Source organism: Trichinella spiralis (assembly GCF_000181795.1).
Source record: "Trichinella spiralis strain ISS 195 chromosome Unknown Scfld1, whole genome shotgun sequence".
In the NCBI taxonomy this organism is placed as follows: domain Eukaryota; kingdom Metazoa; phylum Nematoda; class Enoplea; order Trichinellida; family Trichinellidae; genus Trichinella; species Trichinella spiralis.
In genome coordinates this window covers 3051659-3074666 of record NW_003526940.1, presented here as the reverse complement: position 1 = coordinate 3074666, position 23008 = coordinate 3051659, and the positions used below count along the sequence as shown (strand labels likewise).

The following is a 23008-nucleotide window of genomic DNA, read 5'->3' as shown; positions in this document are numbered from 1 at the left end:
AACCACACACATATACTTACTATACACAGGAAGAAATATGAAACAATTTTTATACGAATTATTGATTGGATCCACCCCACTGATTGAATTTTCTTTTTCCCAATATTCATATATATATATACACACACACACACACATACAGAGATACATACATGAATTCAGCATGCGTGTGTGTGCGTATATGAGATAATGATAATTAATAATAACAAAAATTTGTCAAAAAATGGGCGGCAGTACGCGCAATTTGAATGAGCAATCGGCACCGCACGAATAGAGACGTTGCTGTTGGTCAATGTACATCATCTGCACGCCGTGTATTTGATTCGCACTGCCAACCTGCCTCAAGCTGAACGTACTACGGTTGCTGTGCTCGTGCGGAAAATGAAATACCAACTGTGGATTCGGATTCAAATTGTACACCTAAAATATAAAGCAACATATATCATTCATTCATTCATTCATTCATTATATGCAAATAAGTGGAAAAAACAGACAAACGGCTTCAAAATTTACCTTAATATCACCATCGGTTGATCCGGCGGCAAAAAATGTGAACGTTGGATCCATGGCCAAAGACCGTACGCCGGAAGAGTCGAAAAGTTTCACCGTCAACCGCAGCTGACGTTGACGAACATCCCAAACGTGCAAATCGCCGTGCTTGCCGCCGCAGAGTAGTGTTTGTTGATTTGGCACGTGCAGAAGGCAATTCGTCACATCCGTGTGACAATTCCAAGCTGGTATGGAAAAATGAAATTCAGAAAAAAAATGCAAAGCAAATATCACGCAAGTGCTGGTCTGTTAGCCAGCCATACTGTGGACGTTGTAACGATTTGGCGGTAGAAGAGTATCCCACAGGGAAATCGCTGCGTCAACTGACCCTTGTCCGGCGGTCGCTAGCAAACTGCTCGACTGACCCAAGAAGACAAAATCGTTGCATATTTTCGAATGACATTTCATATTCTGAAAAAAAGAAAAGATAACAACAACACAAGATTGTACAAGAAAAGATGCAAAAGCAATCATTTTGCTTACGATGAATGGTTTCCTCAAAGTCAAGTTGTTGTCAATCTGCCACAAGCACATGAAACCGTCACTGTCACTTATACCAAACTAAGAACGTAAAAAAGAGATGATTATTATTCGATCAAATTAACAAATTTACATTGAAAAAGTTGACAAAATTTTGCCAATACGTACTTTGTTACCCTGAGCGCAGAATCGCGTCTGTGTCACTTTGCCGAACCTTCCACCAACACGAGGAGTGTACAACGGCTGACCGACGCCCCATTCCCACAAACGCACCGAACCGTCATTCGCTCCAGACAAATCTGGAAACGAACAAATTTCAATAGTTCAAGAAGAGAAAAAAGAAATTTGCATGAAAGTAAAATCATCAATCTTATCTATTATGCATAATAAATACTACGTACAGAATGGAAGTGTCGGGTGTGCTTCAAGTCGTCGTACTCCAGGAACATGACGTTTGCAAAGCTGAAAACAAAGTGTCAACAAAGTGCATCAAAAATACATCGATCGAGCTCAACGATAAACAAACAAAGCAGGGAAAACGAACAGCATGCCAACAACCACAAAAAATAGATGAGGAAAAAAAAACAAAGAAAGAACTAAGGATACATATATATATATAGATATACAGATAAATGGTTTCTTATTTTTGAGGGAAAAAAGCATATTGTGGAAATGATTGAGCAAAATGAATATTTGGCATTTTTCGCTTACAGACGGCAACAACACGACGGGTGGCAAAGATTCGCCGAAATAACGTTCCAATCTAGCTACAGATTCGTTGGCGATTGCCTGTCATGCAAACAGTACAACAAATTACGACATGGAACACTTAAAATTACCTTCCTCAAAGCATATCGACTGCGATCCACAATGAAAGGCGTCAACTAATACAAATAATTTTCAAAATTAAAGCCACTTCCCTCTAACATGCCTGTATTTTTCATTCAAATTGAAATTAATCTCATTCACCCTCGTTTATATTATCATCATTCGATCTATTATATATATTTCATCATTCATGTTTCATTTAATGCTGCTTTTCAAGAAACTTAAATGCATATAAAACAAAACACAATAAGAATCAATTTAAAAAATCTGAACTTTTTTTTCCTCATTTGCTATTTTACCTCAAAAATGGATTTAAATAATGCTGTGCAATGATTAAAAAAATTTCAGAAATATCACAAACGAGGAAAAGAAAATCAAGAATCTGCATTATCGAAAAAAAAGTATTTTTGTTTACTTCATATGAAAACAAAAAAAAAGAAAAACAACAAATTTCCAACCAATAAAAAAAGCCGTGCTTACATAAGTTGTTCCTCGACCAGTTACTAAAGTGCCATCGCGTCGTTCTTGTGGAGTGATTAGCAAATAATCGTCGTTGTCAATCAGTGGATTTCTTTAAAACATTTTCTTTCAAAATACAAATATTTCTTGCATATCTTAATTATCCAAAGATTAATTTACTTTTTCATGCCAGCCATGACTAAGTCCAAATCGGTTTGCTCTTGGATCCAATCGATCGTTGGTGAAAACAATGCTGAAACGTCCATTTCTTGCAGTTCACGACCTGAACTTACAGCAACCAAACCGAAACGATTCTTTAAAAAACATTTATTTATTTATTTATTTATTTATTTATCCGTGCAAAAGTAAAAAAAGTACAAGATAAAATATCCAAAATGATACTTTACCGGATGGATGACAAACGCATTGATTGGATCGTGCTCACGTTGTACCACTTTGAACGCTTCGGGCAAAATATTCACATCTGGACTTACACCATTCGATTCATCTACCTTAAAGAAAAATTGATAAATTTATTATTAATTTTCAATAGAATAAAAAAATAAAGAAAACTGAAATTACACTTGTCGACTTTTTTGGTGTGAAAATGTATCGAATAAAAACGTCCATAAGATGTTCTTGACGAACCAGGTAAAGCCAGAGTCTGCGCACGGGAAGTACAGATCGTGAATTACCTCGAAATGGGGTGTTCTGTGGTTCCAAAATTGTACGATATTTATGAAGCGCCGGACCGCCAGTGAGGTCGTGCAAATCTGACGATGGTAAAAAATGATCCGGACATCCACCAGGGAAATTGTTCAACTGATTGGTCAATATGTTCGTCCAACAATTGAGCATTTTCAAACAACTGTATACCAATGGACTAGTGCTTCCAAGTTCTAATTTAATTTCAAATAATAAAAAACAAAAAAATAAAAAAAAATAACTGCTGCTGCTGCTCGCTTGCTTACCTGAACAATCGATACCAGCGACGGCGAGAAATTGCCTCACCCGATGGGTAGCTTGTCGGACCAAAGCGAGACGAATTATTTGCCACGAATAGCTGTTCGGATTCGAATGCTCTTTGGATTCTTCTTCAGCTCGAGATTCGTAAGTCGATTCATCCGCGTCTTCGTTTTCGGATTCACTTTCTGAATTTTGTTCACTGTCATCTGAATCGTAGCCAAATTGTTCCTCTTCTTCCATCAACAACGGTGGCTGAGAGAATTAAAAAAAAAACAACACACATTTCTTCATCTTTTTTTTTTGAAAATTCAAATCAAAAAATTCAAAAATCACTTTTGACGTGTAATAAGCGATGATGCTCTTTTTCGGCTGTACCCATTCCAACCTCGACGACACCAACCGGTGACCAGTCGTCGCCTGACTTGGATTGCTAGCGGATTTGCCGAAAACTTTGTAGTGAAATTTTGCGCGCAACTTTGCTGAATCAAGTTGTTCCATTGTTCCTTCGGTGTCATTTTTCGAATAAGAACCATCTGATGAACCTGAAAAGACTAATTTAATTCAAAATAACGTAAATTCTTTACAACTGCTGCTCAATTTTACGTGCATAATAGCTGCGTGCACTTGTATACCTGAAGAGCAAGAGCCTTTATTTTGCACAGTGGAATTTAAAGTGTCGACCAACAACTGACGTTCACCGCTTCCGCCAAAAACGGTCGCAAAAAGACTCTCGTTGACCGGATGCGCCATAAGTCGGTAAAGCCAACGCGAATCATACGCGTACATACAGTACGCAAACAGTGACAAGTAAATCGATGTCCACGTCTCCACGAGCAAAATTAGCAAATTTGGCACGTCCTCGTCACGATCAGTGGTCAAAAAACTGGAAGACAAATCTATGCCTTCAAATGAAATCAAAATACAACAATAGCTGAAAATTTTCATTCGCTTTCAATACCATACCAGGCCACTGAGAAGGTTTGGATGTAACTTGGATCGGATTTTGCTGATATGCAGAATTTCGTCGAAATATATTCCGCTGGAGGTAACTGTTACTTTCACTGAAATGAAAATATCATTACCAAACAATAAATGTATAGAATTGACTAACAGACTAACTATATACTTACGTCAGAAATTCATCTTTCGAATTGATAATTTCACCCAAATCACACAGCGAACAGAATACACTAGACGACAAGCACTGACATAAATTGTACAAAAGGTGGATCTAAATGGAAAATTTTTGATGTGAAAAAAATAAAAAAAACAAAATTTTGATCATAAATAATTGCAATCAATCGATCACCTACCTCTTGAACAGGTTGTTGGAATGTAGGTGGATTCTGCAATTCTGACAATGTAATCAGAATGTCCGAAGTCTGTGATAGAATGTAACGCAATGGCAACGCAACTGCACTTTTAATCGAACCAAGTGCTGCTGACATCAACGGAAAGCTGGCAAACAGTGGCATACGAACCGTCAGCTTGGATCTGGACAAATTTTGTGTCAACTCCTGTATCAGCAGCAACAATTCCATGCGGGATGCGGCCAAGCCAGGCGACTATAATATAAAAATGACAAATGATAAATTTGGAATTTTGTGTTTCTTTTCTTTTCCAATTCACCCACCCTTGAACAATGCAGTGAACAAAAGTAGGCAAGTGTTCTGAGCACTTGTTGATGAGCAACCAACCACCGGTGACGTTTGATGGTACGCTGCCATCGTTCGGCCAGTTCGGCTCGGTCGTGGTGAATCGCTTCGTGCAATTGCGTCGGCGAACCTTGGCCGTAGGTAACTTCAACTACCGGTAGCGGAGGTGAACCGCACCGATTCACGTTGACCCTGTAATCGCAGACCAATTTCAGCACGTCCACTTCATTTTCCAACCATTTGTACAACTGATCGCGCATCTGGCCAATATCCAATTCGAAACCGCTGATCAAATTTGCCAACTCTTCGGTCAGCATTTTCATGCAGGCAATAAATTTCAACGTCTGGGCAAACATGTCCATCGCTGGTTCACCACTGGACGACGTTTGTTTCGTTTCCAAAACCTGCTGCTGCTGCTGTTGCTGCTCCTCTTCCTCCTCCTCCTCTTCTGCCACGTTTGAATTATTTTCATCATTCCAGTCGAATTTCAACTCATCGACATCATCCCGTCTGTTGAGCAAATAATCCGCTTGATCACCAAATTGCCACACTTGATCCAAACTATGATTTTCATTCCCCCCATTATTATTATTATTATTAGTAGTAGTAGTAGCAGTAACAGTAGCATTGGTATGATCATCGCTGTTGTTGTTTTGTTGTTTCACTTCAACAGTAATGCCGTCGTTATCATCATCGATCTGATCACAGTCAGGCAATTTGCACAGCACTTCCAAAGCTAACAGCGGACAACCGCCTTGCAAATGAACAAAGGCGGTTTTGAAAAACAACATTCGTTCGCTGGTTGACACCCGACTGACCATACGACGAGCCGCCCGCTGAAATTTTGCAGCATGATCAAAGTAGATTCCTTGATCAGCCAACCGCCGTCGTAGTACCAAAGGATGCGCACGAATGTAGACGTAAAAATTGAACACATCCGACGAACTGTAGTCAGCAGCCAGAGGATCTCCACGCAAGCATGGTTCCGCAGAGCTGGACAGTAACGTCGATGCGGCCAAAGCCGGCTCACCCATCAACCACAAAGCAATCGATCGTTGGAATGGATCCGATCCACCGCTGTCGACCGACGACAACACCGAATCCATACTTCGGCTCTGGTCGTTTGTCTTCTCAAATAGCTCCTCCTCGCACTGCAACACTTGTTCACAGAGCACTTTGCGAATCAATCGTCGAGCAAGATCCGAATCACCCTCGTACAAACGGATGATCACCAATGCCAGCTGCAAATCGTTCATATTTGCCAAACAGACCTTCAACAATAATAACAGTTGGATTTAAGAAAAAAAAACTTATAATTAAAACCATCATAATTTTACAAACCTTCACTGCATCGTTCAACGAATCACCGAGCAAAAACCAACCAACAGCGTGTTCGAAACGTTGCTTGCTCATCAGCACAAAAGCGTTCTTCAAGGCCGCCTTTTTCCATTTGGCATCGGTGAAATCGTGTGACAAAAATTCCGTCATCTTCACATCCCGCACAGTTCTACAAACAAACAAACAAATAAACAAACAAAGAATTAAAATGCTATGAGCAAAAAAAAATATATATATATATAATAAATCACTTGAACAAATGCATAAGCACATTTTTCTTCTTCATCGCCAAATAGAACAACGCAGCGTCCATTGGATCATTTTTCGCTTGGAATGCAGCTTTAGCAATCTAATGAAAAGAGAAATATTTAAATAGAAAATAAATTGATGAAATAGGCGAAATTACTTTTTCGAAACAAAGTCGCAACGATTGTAAACTTTTCAACCACCAACCGACACCCAATGAACGCAAGTCGGACCAGTTGGCTTCGTTCCTTTGGACGCAAGACAACGAATTGAACAATTCATTTTCACTTTCCGAATGCAAAGCCCAAATTAAATTTGCCGATGGAAGCCCTATTTAAAATTGGAATAAACAAATAAATAGCCATACAAATTAGCGGAAATGATTGTCACCATTTGCACGCAACGCAGCACGTTGTGGCAACGGCAAGCAACGCAGCAAATATTCAAAGTGCCTGACTGACATCAAATAACGCAAACCGCACTCATCCACCGCTTCTGAAAAATTAATCATCGTACTTTGTCAGTTTTTTTTAAAAAAATAAGTATTAAAAATTAATACTATTCTATTACCTGCCGACAAACCAGTGGTACTGGTCTGATTCACCAGAACTGTCCTGGGATTAAAAGTTGAATTGAAGAATTCTAAATTTCAAACAATTTTATCCTCAAAAACTTACAAATAATCTTCATAATTAAAAAATCCATGACTGTTATTAAAACAAATAAAAAAAAAAGAAAAGAAACAACTCATACTCGTGGTAAAATTCAACTGCTCAAAAGAACCAGGCTTGATCGAACTTATCGTATCCGCAATGGCAAGCAGATACAGCTGATCCAAGCTCGATAAACCTGAACAGTAAAACATATCAATATTTTTCACTAGTAAACAACACACACACAAATATGCGCACCTGGCAAATGTATGTGAGTTAACATGCTGGATAATAATGCCGCCTCTTTGCTGCCAAAAGTGTTGGAATTTTCCACACCGGATGCAACTTCTTCTTCTTGGTCAGTAGTGTTGTGGTCGATTGGATTTGGATCGTCGAGCGGATCGGATTCGATTTTGTATTTCAAAAGACCATCGTCGAGTAGACTGTCGTAATCATTTCTAGCATGGGTAGTGGTGCCGTCGGCCATCAACAGTGTACTGTTGTCGTTGCTGTTATTTTTCACGTTGAACAGGTTCAAGTTGAATCGCAGCAGCGAGTACAACGGCAGCGGAGAAATGAAATCCAATTCCACATATTCGGCCGAACCGTCGTCGCCCAGCAGGCCAACTTCCGGAGCGCAGAGTGATGGTCGACGGGATATTGCCTTGCCAGTGTCGTCCGAGTCGAGATCGTGGTTCAGCTCCGACAACGCTGGTCCACATCTCCGTGTTCTGGGCACGTCGTATTTGCGTATCTGATTCAAAACATGCATCAGTATCGCGTGGACCATGCTCGTCTGGCCGGCTTTCATCAGCTCGATCAACTGCCTGGGATGGTATTGGGGAAGCAAAGGCGTGGCCACGCGGGCCGCTTCGAACAGACCTTCGAAACTGACCAGACGCAAAAACCGCTCGCTCCACTGTTCGGCCACTTTCTCCTTCGAGCCGTGCGCTTCTCTGGCGTCGCGTCTCTTCTTGCTCCCGGCATCGGTTTTGCGCATCAAATCCAACGCCGACATCGCCGTCGGAAAAACGGCTGTCGATTTCGACGTCACCAGACCCTCGTCGTTCGCTTCACACGTACCAGTCATGTTCCACTGACTGTAGATGCGCATTTCCGTATCAAGACCGACCACCATGATACCGTGTCGAACCCAGCTCAACATCCGAGGCATCGGGGGCAAGCCGTCGGCCGATTCCAATTCCACTCTTCGCAAGCATATCCACCGGACCATGTGCTTTGCCTGAAATAAAGGAACAAAAAGAAAATCCATTTCATCCACTGCTTGGTCTGTAATTCTCGAAACAACCGTACACGAGTGGCAATGGTAGAAGCACGTCGAAACAGACCACGTCGCTTCTGATTTCCCTGCTCCGGTTCTTTCATCATCGCCACGTAATGTTGGGCAACGTCTTCGGCCACTGGTGCGTACAAAAAGATGCTCGAACCAACGCCGATGGTCAAAATATGCGAACCGTCTTCGGCTGACACCCAACCGAGCCGTACCATATCACGACAGCGGAATTCATTGCTTCCTCCTTCCACGTAACAACCTTTGACTGTGTTCTTTGTCAAAGTGGAAATGTTCGCTGCTGAAGTGATTCGAAGCATCATCGAATTTTGCCTTTTTTCCAACAAATTCGGCTGCCAATCCGGTGACTGTTCCCACCACTATGATAAAATAATACGATCAATAATAATATTTGTATAAAAGAAAAGGTACCAGTGAAAAAGCGTCAGCATCGCTGGGAACATAAGCGATGCGCTGTATGCGTATGTTTTTCAATTGGATCAAATTTTCTTCAACCCACTCAATACCGCCGGTCGATTCGCATTCATAAACGGCCACGTTCACGTTCACCGTTTCCACATTAGCATCAGAACTGACCATTGGAATTTCCGGATCGTAAGCACAAGCAATTCGTCCACTGTATGCACAGCTGACGCGCAAAGCGGCGCCTTTATAAAAAATAAAATAAAATAAAATTCAAAAAGCTTCATCGAAAAGAAGAAAAATTACCTTCGGTTTCAATTTCACTGGGCCCTCCTTTACTGTTGGCCATTTTCCATTCTATCCAAGTGTAACGTAACGATTTCGTCATTGCTACTGGTGTATTCTGATTCTGATTCTTATTATTAATATTATTATCATCATCAACGTTGCATTTCCAAAATCGAAACTTCCTGTCCGAACAAGCGGTTACTAAAAGATACGGTGCCCTGCAGGATGGATACAACGAAGCTGAAGACAAATGGCCAACACTCGGTGAACAGTCGACTACTTTAACTCCTTCTGGCAATGGTAAAACTTGCGAGCATACCTGAAGATTAATCACAAAACAATCAAAACACATTTTTCCTTATTTATCATTTTACTGTTTAGTTACCTTTTTCGAATAGATGTGCAATTTGGATGAAACATCTCCATGGTGGAAATTATGACCTTCAATGTCGTTCAAGCTGGCTAAACATTTTTCAAATACAACAAAATTGAATAGAATGCAGCAAAGAAAATTATTAGAAACGAAAAAAAAAACAATTACCTTCATCATTGTGAACATACAGTCCAATCAACCACATGTGTACGATGAACGTTGTCGATCCTTGGGCTATTTTACGCCTTTCTAATAATACGAGGTAAAATCGATCGTGAAAAGCGGTCGCGTCGGATCTGTCCAACAGTTCCGACTGAGGAGGAGAGCCGTCGTTGTTGGCAAGCATAATTTCTTCGTGAAAAACGTGCATCAATTGCACGTGCCTCCATTCCTGAAAAAAAAGGGATAATTTTATTGAAAATTTTTATTTGTTCAAAAAATAGTTTTCTCTGTTTTTTTGTGGACTATAATATGTAAAAGAAATACATGACTAGCGTCGGCGATCATGTCCAATTCGATGATGCAACCGGGTCTGGCGGTCGACTGTGTCGAGACGATGTTCAACATTGGCAAATCGGTTGAAAAGCGTCGACGAACATTCAAATTTTCACACAAATTGTTCCTCATCGATGGCTGAAAAAGTATGGAAAATGCATTTTTAGAAATGAAATACAAAAAATGAATTTTTGCTCGACCAAACGATAAAGATTAATAACAATAATAATAATGGTGGTGGATCTGATATACCTGTTTAGCAAATTTCATATCGGACAACAACGCCTTGGCGTCCAATACTGCCTGGTAAATGCGCAAACACTGCCCATCGGACGCGATGAAACAACAGCTAACCGAATTGCAAGTCTGTCCAAGAGTAGAACTGAAAAAAAGGATCAAAACATAAATAAATAAACAAATAAAATGTCGGATAAATAAATAATACCTCGGCAATACACTCGGAATCCAAGCGATGCTGGAAAAAGCCGACAATTCTGAACTGTTTATCCGAGACAGTTCGAACACACCGCCGGATCTTTTCAACGGACCCACCGGTTCCACATACCAGAGAATCAATTCCGAGTTGAACAACTGCACGTCAGAATTTGTAATTGAGTGTTTTTTTAAATTTTGTTCTTCGACGAATCTATTATTATTATTATTATTAGTATTAGTATTAGTATTAAATAAATTTTAATTCAATCTTACTTTTTTCTACGCACATTGTGATGACTAGTGGTTAAAAACAATGGCAAGATTGGATGGCAAGCGACACTTTTCACGATGAATCTGAAAAACAGTATCGAGTGTAATAATACATGGTGCAGTGATATTTTTCAAGGAAAAAAAAAGAATTGTTTTCACCTGTGGCCACACATTCTGGATTTGTGCGTGATGCTCAATATGTGACTGTAGTTGGATTTTTCGTCCAAATTCAAATGCCACAAATTCAACGTACCATTGTGATGCGTTGTCAATAAGTAAACGCTCAGATGTTGTTGTTCCTGGTCGACCAAAAAGTCGGAAGTGAATTTGCAATTGCCTGAAAAAACAGTTTTAATTTTTTTTGGAAACAAAATAAATAACCAACAGAACAATCACTTGAGCTCGAAGATTTGGAAGTCGGGGCAGATACAGTAAGCGGAAACGAACCCGTCGAATTCAGCACTGCCAAATTGTGATGAAGCGACGCGGCGTCCGTGAGCGGAAAAACGCCCGGCAATCGTGAGGCGAAATTCACCTGCGCCTGCCTTGTAACGTTGTCCAAATAGTCCACTGTCCTGAAGTAAAAAAAAAACAAGATGCATTTGTAAAAAAATAAAATGCTTCATTTATTCAATCGAAGCTCAGTCTGTCTCCGTTCACACAATTCACCAAACAAGCAAACTGCCGTCAAGCGGATGAATTGCAAAAAGAACATCAAAAGAATGTTGCCATTCGCGGAAAAGCAAATCGAGCTTCACATCCACGTAATCTTTGCGCTGGAATAGAAGTAATAAAAAAGAAAAGAAATTATAAATTATCAACAAAAAAAATTATCATTGCCTGAGATAGAATCGAACTTGGAACACTAACTGTACTGGACTGGTCCAAATCGGAACCTGAAAATCAACCATCATCATCTCGTAGTATTTTTTTGATTCGTTTTTTATAACCACACCTCTGCTTTCTGAATGTGGCATTTTTTGATCAACGGTCAACGACAAACGACCGGTAGTTAAATTTTCAAAATGAACAGCTTCAGCGAGCACTTTTTCCGCCCCTCTGCAAAAGACCAGCTCTTTGTTGTTCAACCAATGAACGGTCATTGTTGAATCTTGGGAAAAGCTATCCATCGACGGAACCAGCAAGCAATCTAAATTAGCATAAATGAACAACAACAACAACAATAATAGCTTGCTTACCTGTTTTGGGATTGATGCTGGCCGACAAGTGGAAATGGACACCGGCGCCAAGCTCGTCCGTCGAAGTGGAAAAAAATTCGTTGGAAAAACCGAACGGATGGACGGAATTGTTCACCAACGACGAATCCAACTTGGCTTTTTTCTTTTTTCTCAATAGCAAAGGGAAAATATTAAAAAAATTAATTAATTAATTAATTAATTAATTTCTTACTTGAGGTGCTTGAATCGTTGCAATATTTTCCACCTCACATCCCGGCCGTCTGGACGGTCGTCCAACTGATTGGGAGCGGTCGTGTCGGCTGCTTTCAACGGCTGCCCCAAATCTGCGTCCGTAATGGATGTCGTTTCGCACCAAATTCGAGAAATGTGATCCTGACACCAGCTTATCAATACGTTTGCCACCAAGCCCCTGTGTTGTTTGTTTTACAAAAATATACCGTCAAAATCAAAAAAAAACATACCTGAGCATGTAGCGACCAGATTTTCTCCATTCGAATCCAACAACCGGCTTCGGATGTTGCAGGCAAACGTAATTGTAGACCAACTTTTCGCCCGTATCACTTTTAGCCTCGGTGGTGGAATCGAGAAACCAAACACGAATCACTCGATCATCCTAACGTTTTTTATTGAATAATTATTGGATATTGTATTGGAAAAATATTAACGCAAAAACAAATTTCCCACACTTTTCCGCACGTTGCAAACAAATCACTGTCTGGAGAAAATTTCACCTGACGCAGTGGGGAATTTATTCTTCTTCAAAAAGAAAACAGAAAGGAATATCAGTATTAAAATTTATTCCACAAAATACAAACTTCGAACACCAGATGCACTTCCACGGCTTTGTTACCACGGCAACCGAATCAAGCTCTGCTTCCAAGCCGAATTTTATTCCACTAAAGTTGACGTTGGAATCGGCCAAATTGCACGGATCGTTCACGATCGGATGCTGTAACATTTGCAACTCATTTTCCGAACTAACCAAAAGTCTCAAGCCTGCAAAATGTGTTATTGTATTTTGTTGTTTTTCTTAAAGAAAACATGGAAATACGAAAGTATCCGTATACCGTCCAAATTCCAAGACAAGCAAGTGACAAAAGAATTGAACGGAAAACTGAACGTTTCAAACCACTGATAGTTCAAACCCTGCAAATAATAATCCAATTAATTATTATACATACATACATATATAATTTTCAGTTCTATTATTATTGTTTTGGTAAAAGTCTCTTTAAAACTATCAACATCCGAAAAAAAATGCTACAGAAAATAATAAATAAATTTACATTTTCTGGACGTCGAACATCTGAATCAGATACACGAAATGGCTTATAAATTCGAATGAAATCGTAAAACGCAGCTGCAATCTTCAAACGAAAAAGCAAAAGTAATTTAGTAATAAAAAAAAATTTTTTTCCAAAATTCATAACAATACTTTTCCACTTTCTTGGCAACATGCAATCGCAGTCACTTGGACAAAGCCTGTAGACGAGCCTGGAATAATTTGTACTCGTTGAAATTCGCCATCCAAAATCACAATATCACAACCCACAGCACAAGCCTGTGTTCGATTTACAAAAAGAAATAATGATACCAATTAACAGATTGAGAAATAATTTTTAAAAAAATTTAAATTTTACCGTAAAACTGATTCCTTCAATTACACCGACGGAGAATACACTTTCGCCTTTGTTCAAAGCTCCGGTAATAATTTGATGAACGCTCATAATGGAAATTCAACCATTTCACAACATCCGAATCCAAACAGCAGTATGTGCTGAAATAAAAATAAAATTTAAAGTTCCACTCAATTCACAATGTTACATAATAATAATAACTGCACAAATTGAAGCAGTCACAAATAAAATAGTTCTGCAAGAGTAAAAAAATTTACAACAAACACATTTTTTTCAAAATTTCTATTATTGATATTCAATGGAAGAGTATAGGCTACGATGAAAATAACAAACACAATCGACCGTGAAATTAAGCATTCTAAGATCAGCATACTGACCAGCAGCTGCAACATCGCAGGAAACTAGCTTGCACCTGTTTTGAAAGTTGTTTTGCGGCACTACTTTTTTTTTCTCATATCTCATTTAAACTGCCCCTATCATGCAACAGTGGACATTTACAATCAATACAAAGAAACGCTGAACGAGAAAATAAAATTTTGCAAAAATAACTGATTTCATATTTTACATTAAAAAATTCACCACAACCCATCTCCAGCATGTTCCCTCTTTTTTTACTCATCAAAGCAATCCCACAAGATTGAAAAAAATATTTTCTCTGTAAATGAATTTAAAAAGCAAACAAGCATTTTATTCATTATGACAACTCGACTACGCACAAATAAAAAATAACATTAGACTGGAAGCGGAAAAAGTTTTTTTTTTCGTGTTCAGTAAAACATGAATATTCATTCATTGTTCAAAATAACTTTGCGAGACAAACAAAACACAAAGCAATTTCTAAAATATATAAATAAATAAAATAAACTTGTATATACTGCTGATAGTGGGATATTTCTACGTCAGTAATAAAATAATGACTTTGCATTATTGATTCAACGTTACAATTTGCTTCCGATCAAAATGTCATTTGTGATTTCAAGTCAGATTCTAAGAATCTGATACATAGAAAGTAAAATATATTTTTCAGACTTTTAAAAAATAATAAAAATAAAAGTTTCAATTATTTTCAAACTGCCATTCATGTTGAAAATTGTCACAGTTATAAAATAATCGTATTCAAAAAATGCAAATTGTAATGGCAAAACGTACCGTAATTGATAATTAGGTAACTACTGATTTAACGATTCAATGAAAGTTGAATTCATAAAAGAAATTATTCAAATTTCCAATTCTTTATTAATTAAACATTTAATAAAACATTAACATTAAAAATTATAAACAATTCGAGTCCGATTAGAAAATAAAATGATATTCACTTCCGCGCTTTCATGCAAACTTAATTTCTGATAAACAAATTCCATTTAAAGAAAGAATTTACTGAACCATTAATTAATCAACAGTCTTTCTTCCAATAGTAACTGAATAGATGACAACTAGTGAAGATTGAGAATGACTGCAACGCCTAGATGGAAAACGCTTATTGCAGTTGAAATACATTACAAAGCTTGATCAATTTCGAATCAAATTTATCGATCAAAACGAAACGGATTAAAAATCGATCAATTTCTGCACAAGTGTAAAATAAAAATGATGCACAACTGATGAAAATGTAAATATAACGAAAACTTTACCGAAACAACAAAAAACATCATCACACGGTGTTATTTACAATCAAATTTGCAAATTGAACCAACCAGAGATTGAAATTCAACTGCAACTAGAAAAATGAAATTGCATCGCTGTGCAGCAAGCAATCACAGCCAGGACGAAACGTCAAAATAACCAGTACAATATATATGTATATATGCAATCTGACAGAAGACAAAAATCACACCAAACAACAACAAACAATTTATAATGACATAAATGGAAGCGGAAACTAAAGGTCTATTGCAATTCGCCAATCTGCACAATCAGTTTTTTTTTTCAACCACTTATCTGCAGTTTGCTCAAACATAGCATTTTTTGAAACCAGTTTGTACAATTTAAAACTTGGATAAATATATTATAATTTCTTTATTACACAGCACTGATTAATTAAATTTCATTTGTGCATTTCAATTATTTTCCAATCACATAAGACAATTTTTAATTCATTCATAAAACCAATTCAACAATAACAATAAGTAATAATTGAATATTTATATCAATAGGAACAAACAAATATCCAAAATTCATTATATTAAAACAATTTAAATCACTATAAATAACAATTACTTCTTAACTGAAGCAGTGTTCTATTTGTAATTTCTTAACTAGACTGTTCTAAACAGATTACGTTGGGCAAACTATTTCTTGATCATAATAAATAATTTTATCAAGCAATATTATAAAACAATATTTAAAATCACCACAATAAGCATTTCAATATTAATTTTTATCTAAATACAAAAATTCTATTTGTCAACCTATTCACATAATTAGTACAAAGAAAGAACATAAAATATCGAAAATAGGTTTGCCTTTATAAGTTTTACCATTACTGGCAAACTAAATGAACAGCTTACCTAGCGGAAATAAACTTTCATTACAATAATTAAAAACAGGATTCCACACACAACTTTTGGGCCATCACATGTACTGTAATACAAAGGCAGTATGGAATTTCAGGAAGAGTTGTATCCGAAAACAACTGTAATTGATTAGTTTCAGAAAAGTAATAAGATTCTCCGATAGTCATATAATGAAACAATACCTTTTAAGCAAATACAACATACATTCATTTGAAATCAACTTTAAAAGGGAATTATTGATTTTTGTAAACTTATCAAAGCATATTAAGAAAGTAGTTACTTTACAAATTTTAAATTTATTAATAAAATTTTGGAAACTTGAACATATAATTTTTTAATAAAAATAAATTCGGCACCTATAAAAGAAAATTAAGATTCAATATACAGTACACGCTAGTAAACACTAATTTGAAGTAAAATTTTAGAATTAAAAAACTTTGCTTAAAACTGATACTGTATTATTAAATTATTTTATACTCATGAACTTTTGTTAGTCATTTTATTTATTTGTCTATGATAAAATGATTATAATAGAAAATTTTCTTTAATAACTGCTTATTATTACTTTTCACTTTCTTCATTTGCAATTAGATATGTATTCAATTATTTTTGTAAGTACTGGGCTAGGCTGATTACTATCTATTTCATTCTTACTTGAAAACATTTAATTTGTTTTGTAGGTGTGTTGTTGTCATATCTTGAAATCCAGTTTAGTTCAACGTTTGCTTTTACAATAAATTGTAATACTTGTTTTTGTCACTTGCAAGCGTTTTAAATTAAGTAAGACTTGTTTTAAGCGAATTTATTAAAATCCATCTTAACGATGAAATTATGAGCAATAACATGAAGAAATTAATTGTTTTTATGTTTCTCTTGTATTCATTTAATATTACTTTTTTCAGTAATGATAAATTTGTGTTATTCCGAGTTTGTGAAATATCAGTTTCTAATCAGTTACAACTAGTTGATCTTAATCAGCAGTAATAGTTAAATGAAATGAAATATTAACTAAAAGTAAATTATTAATGCTTACTTTCAGTTACAATAATTTTACATTTGTTTTAAAAGTGTTTACTTTGAATGGTTATTAGTTTAATTGTTTATTGATATGAGGTGGCCTTTTTAAATAAGTATTTGATTTTTTTATGAAATTTAATAAATTGCTAACGTGATGTTCTAATTAATTTTAGATTTTATCCGAAACAGAGGCGCTTATATGTAGACAGAAGTGAATTATTTTATATTGGTACGATTTTGCTATGTATGTGTATGTAGTTTGCTTATTGCAAGCATTAATTAATCTTTTTCATTATTTATAATGATGATTGAAATTCTTGATAGGAAAGGCCGACTGATTGATGTTGTGCTGATAAACTTTAACTGATCATGTTTATAAAAAATAAAATAATTGTACATTATATTCTTTCACTAAATGATGTTTTTTATTTGTTTTTTAGATTTTTGGATTCGTATTGATAACTTTTTTGTCAATTCATCCTCGAATCCAGTTGTTCATACAGAGTGCATTAACCCTAATCCGGGCACCTGTCTACATATATAGACAAACCATGTTTGGAGCAGTGCTGTGATATGAAAAAAAAAATAATTAGCCTTATTCATTCCAAAACTTTCGATAAAATTTTATGCTCTATCTTCACAGTTAATGCTTTTGATCTATGATGTTTTTAAACGATTGTTTCATGTTTACTATTCATATTCCGGGCACGTGTCTACATATGTAGACACATAACACTTTCTCTTATTTTTATTCTTATACTGAAATAATCCACATGTTTGTAGTAGCTAAAATGCTCAGAGGTTACCACATTGATTATTTTTGAATGTGGTCCATGTTCGTGTGCTTTATGGAATCTGCGATAAAGTTTCCTTGAATTTTATAGAGTAGATTAGACAAAAAGGGTGTCAACACCAAAGATAAATACAGTATGCTTCATGAGTGTCTGTCAGAGCTCTCAGACCTTCTTGATGTTTGTTTAAGAGTCACTGTTATTAGCTGAATATGTGACAAAAACAGTCAGTTATTAATAGAAGCTTTAAAAACTGGATGAGCGATATCCATTATGAAGCTATTCATTGCTATAAATAATCGGTTGTGGCGAACCTGCGAAGGCCACTTTTGCATTTTACCATACCCATTGACCATTTGACCAGGAAAGTGCGGTGCGAAGATCAAGTGGATATGTGACGCAGAGAATGGTTATGCTCTGAAAAGTTTGTTATATATTGGCAGAAGTAGTAAAGAACCACAAATGGGTCTAGCAAGCACCAAAGTTGGGCAATTGGCACAGCCATTTGTGAACTTTTAACAGAAACATTTATATGGACTGTTATTTTACATCATATTCCACTGTGAAACATCTTTTTGAGCAGGATCTTACAGCTATTGGTACAGGAATTGCACATCGGCGTGATGTTCTAGCATGTTTGCATAAAGCAGCACGACGTGATCTTTTACTCTACATTAGCTGTTTGTGAGCACAACAAAAAAATAACGATGATCAATTACGTGCCAAGGAAAAACAGCAATAATGTTCTTCTGTTGATTTCATGCCACGCAAAGTTCAAAATAGACAACCAGTGAGGTGTGACAAAAGACCAAACATCATAAATGGCTATAATCTTGGCAAAGGATGTGTGGATAGCATGGATGCAAGAATAGAAGATTTTTGATATAAAAAAAGCCCAACTGCTGATACACCATGCTGATGTTGCATTTCATGGTTGAGGTGTGCATCAACAACGCATTTTTATTGATGAGACATCAGCAAAGTTATCAGAAGACAAAGAAGCGTTTATGAGAGAGCTTTCAGCTGGTCAAACAACATATCGAAATGAGGTATCAAAATGAAAAAATCTATGCACAAACTAAACATATCTTCATCCACTACAGACTGCCCTAAAATCATAAATGTTACAGATATCAGTTATAGAACGATAAAATCCATCAAAACACCGAGAGCAAGGACGTCGAAGGAAAGTCGAAAATCAACGTGAAACCGCTGCCATTCATGTAAAAAAGTATATGCATAGCAGCCATAAAATCACTAATATATCGTGTAGCGCTTGCATTGAATAAAATAAATATTCTATTTGTGAAATTATTATTAGTAGTTGAAAAAATAATCATTTTAACATCACGTACAGGGAATAAATATGACGAAACTTCTTGTGTCTAAATATGTAGACAGGTGTCCGGATTAAGGTGTAAAATTTGCCGCCCGGATGAGGGTTAAATTTTTCTCAAGTTTGCGAAGTTTCCATTTGTTTATTATTCATTTCTCATATATGTATTGTTGTTGATGAACTTCTTTTTGTTGAACATGCTTTTACAAATAAATATGACTGATTAAAATAATGTTGTTTGCTACATTTTGCAAAAGTGAAAGTTATGTTCGAAACATGGAATTTTATGCAAACAAAAAGTGGCGTATTTAATTGCCTTACTTATTCCGTTTTTAAATTTCAACGTATTTAATCTCAAATAGAGTGGGTTCATTGATTCAAAATTGAATCTGGTTAAAATTAAATGGGTGGCTTTAAGACTGAATGATTTTAAATCTTGGTTTAAAATTAATGTTCTCAAAAGGTTAGTTAAATCTATTAATGAGCTAACTGAAAATTTTTGTTGACAGAAGGAATTTCCATGTGCAATTTGGTATGCAATAATAATACATTTTGCCATTTATAATATATTTCTTGCTGCCAAATCTGTGAGCGATCAAGTTAATCTGAAAATTAGTCCAAATACTTCGTGTAATAACCTGCAGATACGGAAGATGAAGCAATTTTTTATTTTAATTCACTTATTATTATGCTGTATTACTGAAGTATTTATCTGTTCTTTTTAGTTTATTCACTTTTGAGATTTGAAAGTGCAAGCTTGTTTAGATCAAATCAAGTTTAGAAAATTGTGGCAAGGTAAAATCGAATTTTCGGTTTTCTCATCCGTACACATTGAAATGGATGAAGCGCTATTTATCCGAACAGCATTCTCTGCCATTCATGGTTCGTTTAACATTGGACATGTCCTATGGAGATGTGATGTACGTTAACCAGTGCAGCGGCACTTTGATGCCAAATGGACTTGCTAATTATTCCAATGTCGTGCTTACAAGCGCTCATTGTTTCCTATTTAATAAGTAAATTGAATGTATAATATGTCAACACAGAAATAAGGGGCTATTTTTATTTACATGCAAATAGCCGTAAATTCATTTTTTTAATTAGTTTGTTTGTTTGCTTCAACTGAGTGATAAAGCTTGCTTTTTTTTAAGGAACTCCTATCATGCAAAAGGAATTGTATATGCAAAATTTGGATTGAATTACTTGGGTATTAAAAGTAATTCAACAATTTCGTTGAAATCGAACAACTATTTTCTTCATCCGTACTTTCTCATTTGGAAGACTGAAGCTTTTGATATTGCAATAGTAAAATTTCCGACACCTGTGCTTTTCACCGATAACATACAGCCAATATGCTTACCGCCGTCTCGTGATTACCGGCCTGATTTTCAAGAATGCTATACAGCAGGATGGGGGAAAATTGGAGGTTAAATTGTGAATCAATTTTCTTTATTAATTATATATAAATTAAAGTGATTATTATTTATTTATCAATTTATTATTTGATTTGTTTATCAATATTTTCTTGTACAGATGATACTAATCCTCATTGGAAATATTTGAGTCAAATGCGACTTCGTGTGGTCCCATGTGAACGTCGGAAAAAACCTGCTCTTACGCTACAGCCAATTTGCGCTGATGGACGAATCAACGGCCAGTATATCTTTGATGTACTTCCATGTTTGTGACTTTTTAAAAATTTAATTTTATATCTTGTTATGCTTTTTTCAATTAAGGGAGATTCTGGCAGTCCTATGTTCTGCTTAGTTAATAATACGTGGATACAGTATGCCATTTTGGCGTCAACATTTACATCACGTGATCGTGTGGTAGAAATTGTCTTCGCTGCTGTTTCGAATTATTTGACATGGATAGAAACGTTTATTTAAATTTTAATTGCTTTGATTAGCGTATAATTTAATAAATACTGACTATTATGAATAAATAACTGTTAACATTTCAAACATAGTAGTATCAAAGTTAAATTAGTCTTTTTTTTTGTAAAGAAATGGAGAAATTTACTTTGCCCTTTTAAAAGTTATTCCATTTTCTACTTGATCTTTGCCAGCTGCTGTATTATCGTCATACAAGTTTGACATTGCTATATCAGTTTGCTGGGTTTCACATCTTATATGTCTCATCTGATTTTCCATGATAAAAATGTTAGCCATGCGTAAGAACAACCGCAATTTTTTATAAACATTTTTAAATAAAATTTGTAATTTAAAAAAATACACACAAGGATTATTTATTAATCGATGTATTAATTTTTCTCTTTAATCAGATTTATTTGTTTACCATACTGAATGGAGTAAATATTGTTCGTATTTTTTAAAATATGTTAATGCTCATAGAAACTATTGGCATTTATCCGATATAGAAAATTTAACTATAACCTGGGCAGCTGCAAACATTTCTTCAAAGGCAGGTTCCTGAGTAGACATTGTGTTATGGGGTTACCGAGAAGATGTAATTGATCGTGAATTTCTTGAGGTGAGATATTTTTATTCAAAATTTATTATTATTTTATTTTGTTCAAACATTTAGATAGCGTTACGGGTTGACATTCTAAGCTGTAATATATATATGTCTGTTTGTAAATTAGGAATTTTGCTTTGCTTTCTGATCACTTTCGTCATAATTTTCTTTTATTAATTGGAATTGATTAGATTCATGTGATGAAATATTTTAAATTCTTCATTTAAAGCAATGTTTTTAGGTGGGTGCAATAGCGAGAAATATTGAAAATACTGGAAAATTTTCCTTCAATCAAAAAATGCTATCAAAATCTTTGATTGTTGGAAATCTTTGGAGAAAGTTTTGGGGTGGTGCTATACAGATTCGTTTGTCAAAAGATGACCAGACAGATTACGGAAAATAGTGAGAACTTTTGCAAATTTATTTTTAAGTTATAATTTTCAAAGATAGTTCTTTTGATTTAGTGTCATGTGGTCTGGTGCTGTGCCATTTGGTTGGTACTTCAGGGACACGTGGAAAGCAAATTTGGGTGAAAACTGGGCACTGAAACTTTGCATTGAATGGTACAACTACGATGGTCTCAGGGACAATTTTCTACGTAACGTTTACACGAATATACCATGCCCGTGCACACTTTCCCAAGCTTTGAACGACTTCGGTCGATTCACTCCTTTGCCTACGTGTGAAATGATGGGCGATTCATCGTGCATTTACACAAAAGGCGCCCAACATTGCATTGTATCTACAAATTCGATGTAGAATTAATTTAAATCAGTTGAATTTGTTTAGCTTTTAAAATTTGAAACTTCAAAATTTAGGCCCGACAGTGGAACCGAGATGTGCTGCTATGATTACAATGGATGGTTGATGTTTTCCCAAGATTATGAACAAAGCACAGATTATTTGCGCTACTTTTCAGCCGGTGTTCCATACAGGGCGAATCCTTGGGGTGGCTATGTTTTCAAAAAGCCGCTGTACGTTCCAACTTGGTCAAATTTTTACAACGACTTACTTCCCTATGATGTGTGTTGTCGTTGGGCGGGGCATTGTGAATTTTACTATTGGCGTAGGGCAACTTCTGGTTGTCAAAACTACGAACCGGCAGTTATTGGTAAAAAAATGTTTGTCCAAAAGCACATCACAATATGAAATTGAAAATGATATCCACTTTAGGAACCGCGTATGGTCACGGTCATTTTATAACGTTCGATGGAATGAAGTACAGTTTCAGTGGTCGTGGTTATTTTGTGCTAACGCAGCTGAAAACAGCGGACAGAAATTTAATGAT

At 36.0% G+C, this 23008-nt stretch overlaps 3 protein-coding genes across 3 annotated transcripts; 1 reads left to right on the top strand and 2 right to left on the bottom strand.

Moving 5' to 3' along the window:
• Positions 1-216: 216 nt before the first annotated feature.
• Tsp_09083 (conserved hypothetical protein) lies at positions 217-7661 on the bottom strand. Its single transcript, XM_003382191.1, has 25 exons — positions 7433-7661; positions 7275-7370; positions 7092-7163; positions 6912-7016; positions 6682-6851; positions 6527-6624; positions 6279-6444; positions 4916-6208; positions 4596-4847; positions 4413-4513; positions 4246-4343; positions 3915-4184; positions 3616-3824; positions 3288-3534; positions 2941-3215; positions 2724-2828; positions 2497-2630; positions 2338-2428; positions 1869-1913; positions 1754-1818; positions 1424-1491; positions 1198-1328; positions 813-960; positions 514-734; positions 217-420 (listed from the first exon to the last, which is right to left on the bottom strand). The coding sequence occupies exons 1-25, from the start codon at positions 7659-7661 to the stop codon at positions 217-219; spliced, it is 4893 nt and encodes a 1630-aa protein (XP_003382239.1).
• A 25-nt stretch (positions 7662-7686) lies between these two features.
• Tsp_09082 (conserved hypothetical protein) lies at positions 7687-13675 on the bottom strand. Its single transcript, XM_003382190.1, has 23 exons — positions 13589-13675; positions 13384-13509; positions 13235-13315; positions 13016-13094; positions 12760-12944; positions 12410-12561; positions 12160-12357; positions 11949-12097; positions 11700-11899; positions 11424-11525; positions 11146-11324; positions 10909-11086; positions 10792-10833; positions 10490-10635; positions 10297-10426; positions 10036-10182; positions 9718-9940; positions 9562-9638; positions 9195-9495; positions 8898-9133; positions 8489-8845; positions 8083-8417; positions 7687-8044 (listed from the first exon to the last, which is right to left on the bottom strand). The coding sequence occupies exons 1-23, from the start codon at positions 13673-13675 to the stop codon at positions 7687-7689; spliced, it is 4068 nt and encodes a 1355-aa protein (XP_003382238.1).
• A 6407-nt stretch (positions 13676-20082) lies between these two features.
• Tsp_09081a (putative sushi domain-containing protein 2) lies at positions 20083-22959 on the top strand (the record flags this gene model as incomplete). The annotated part of the gene is given in 11 exon segments (XM_003382189.1): positions 20083-20258; positions 20394-20668; positions 20776-20912; positions 20979-21121; positions 21597-21670; positions 21683-21735; positions 21790-21834; positions 21962-22089; positions 22185-22475; positions 22539-22831; positions 22894-22959. Coding segments are annotated over 11 exon segments (1681 nt in total), but the record flags the coding sequence as incomplete, so codon positions are not given.
• Between the last annotated feature and the right edge of the window lie 49 nt (positions 22960-23008).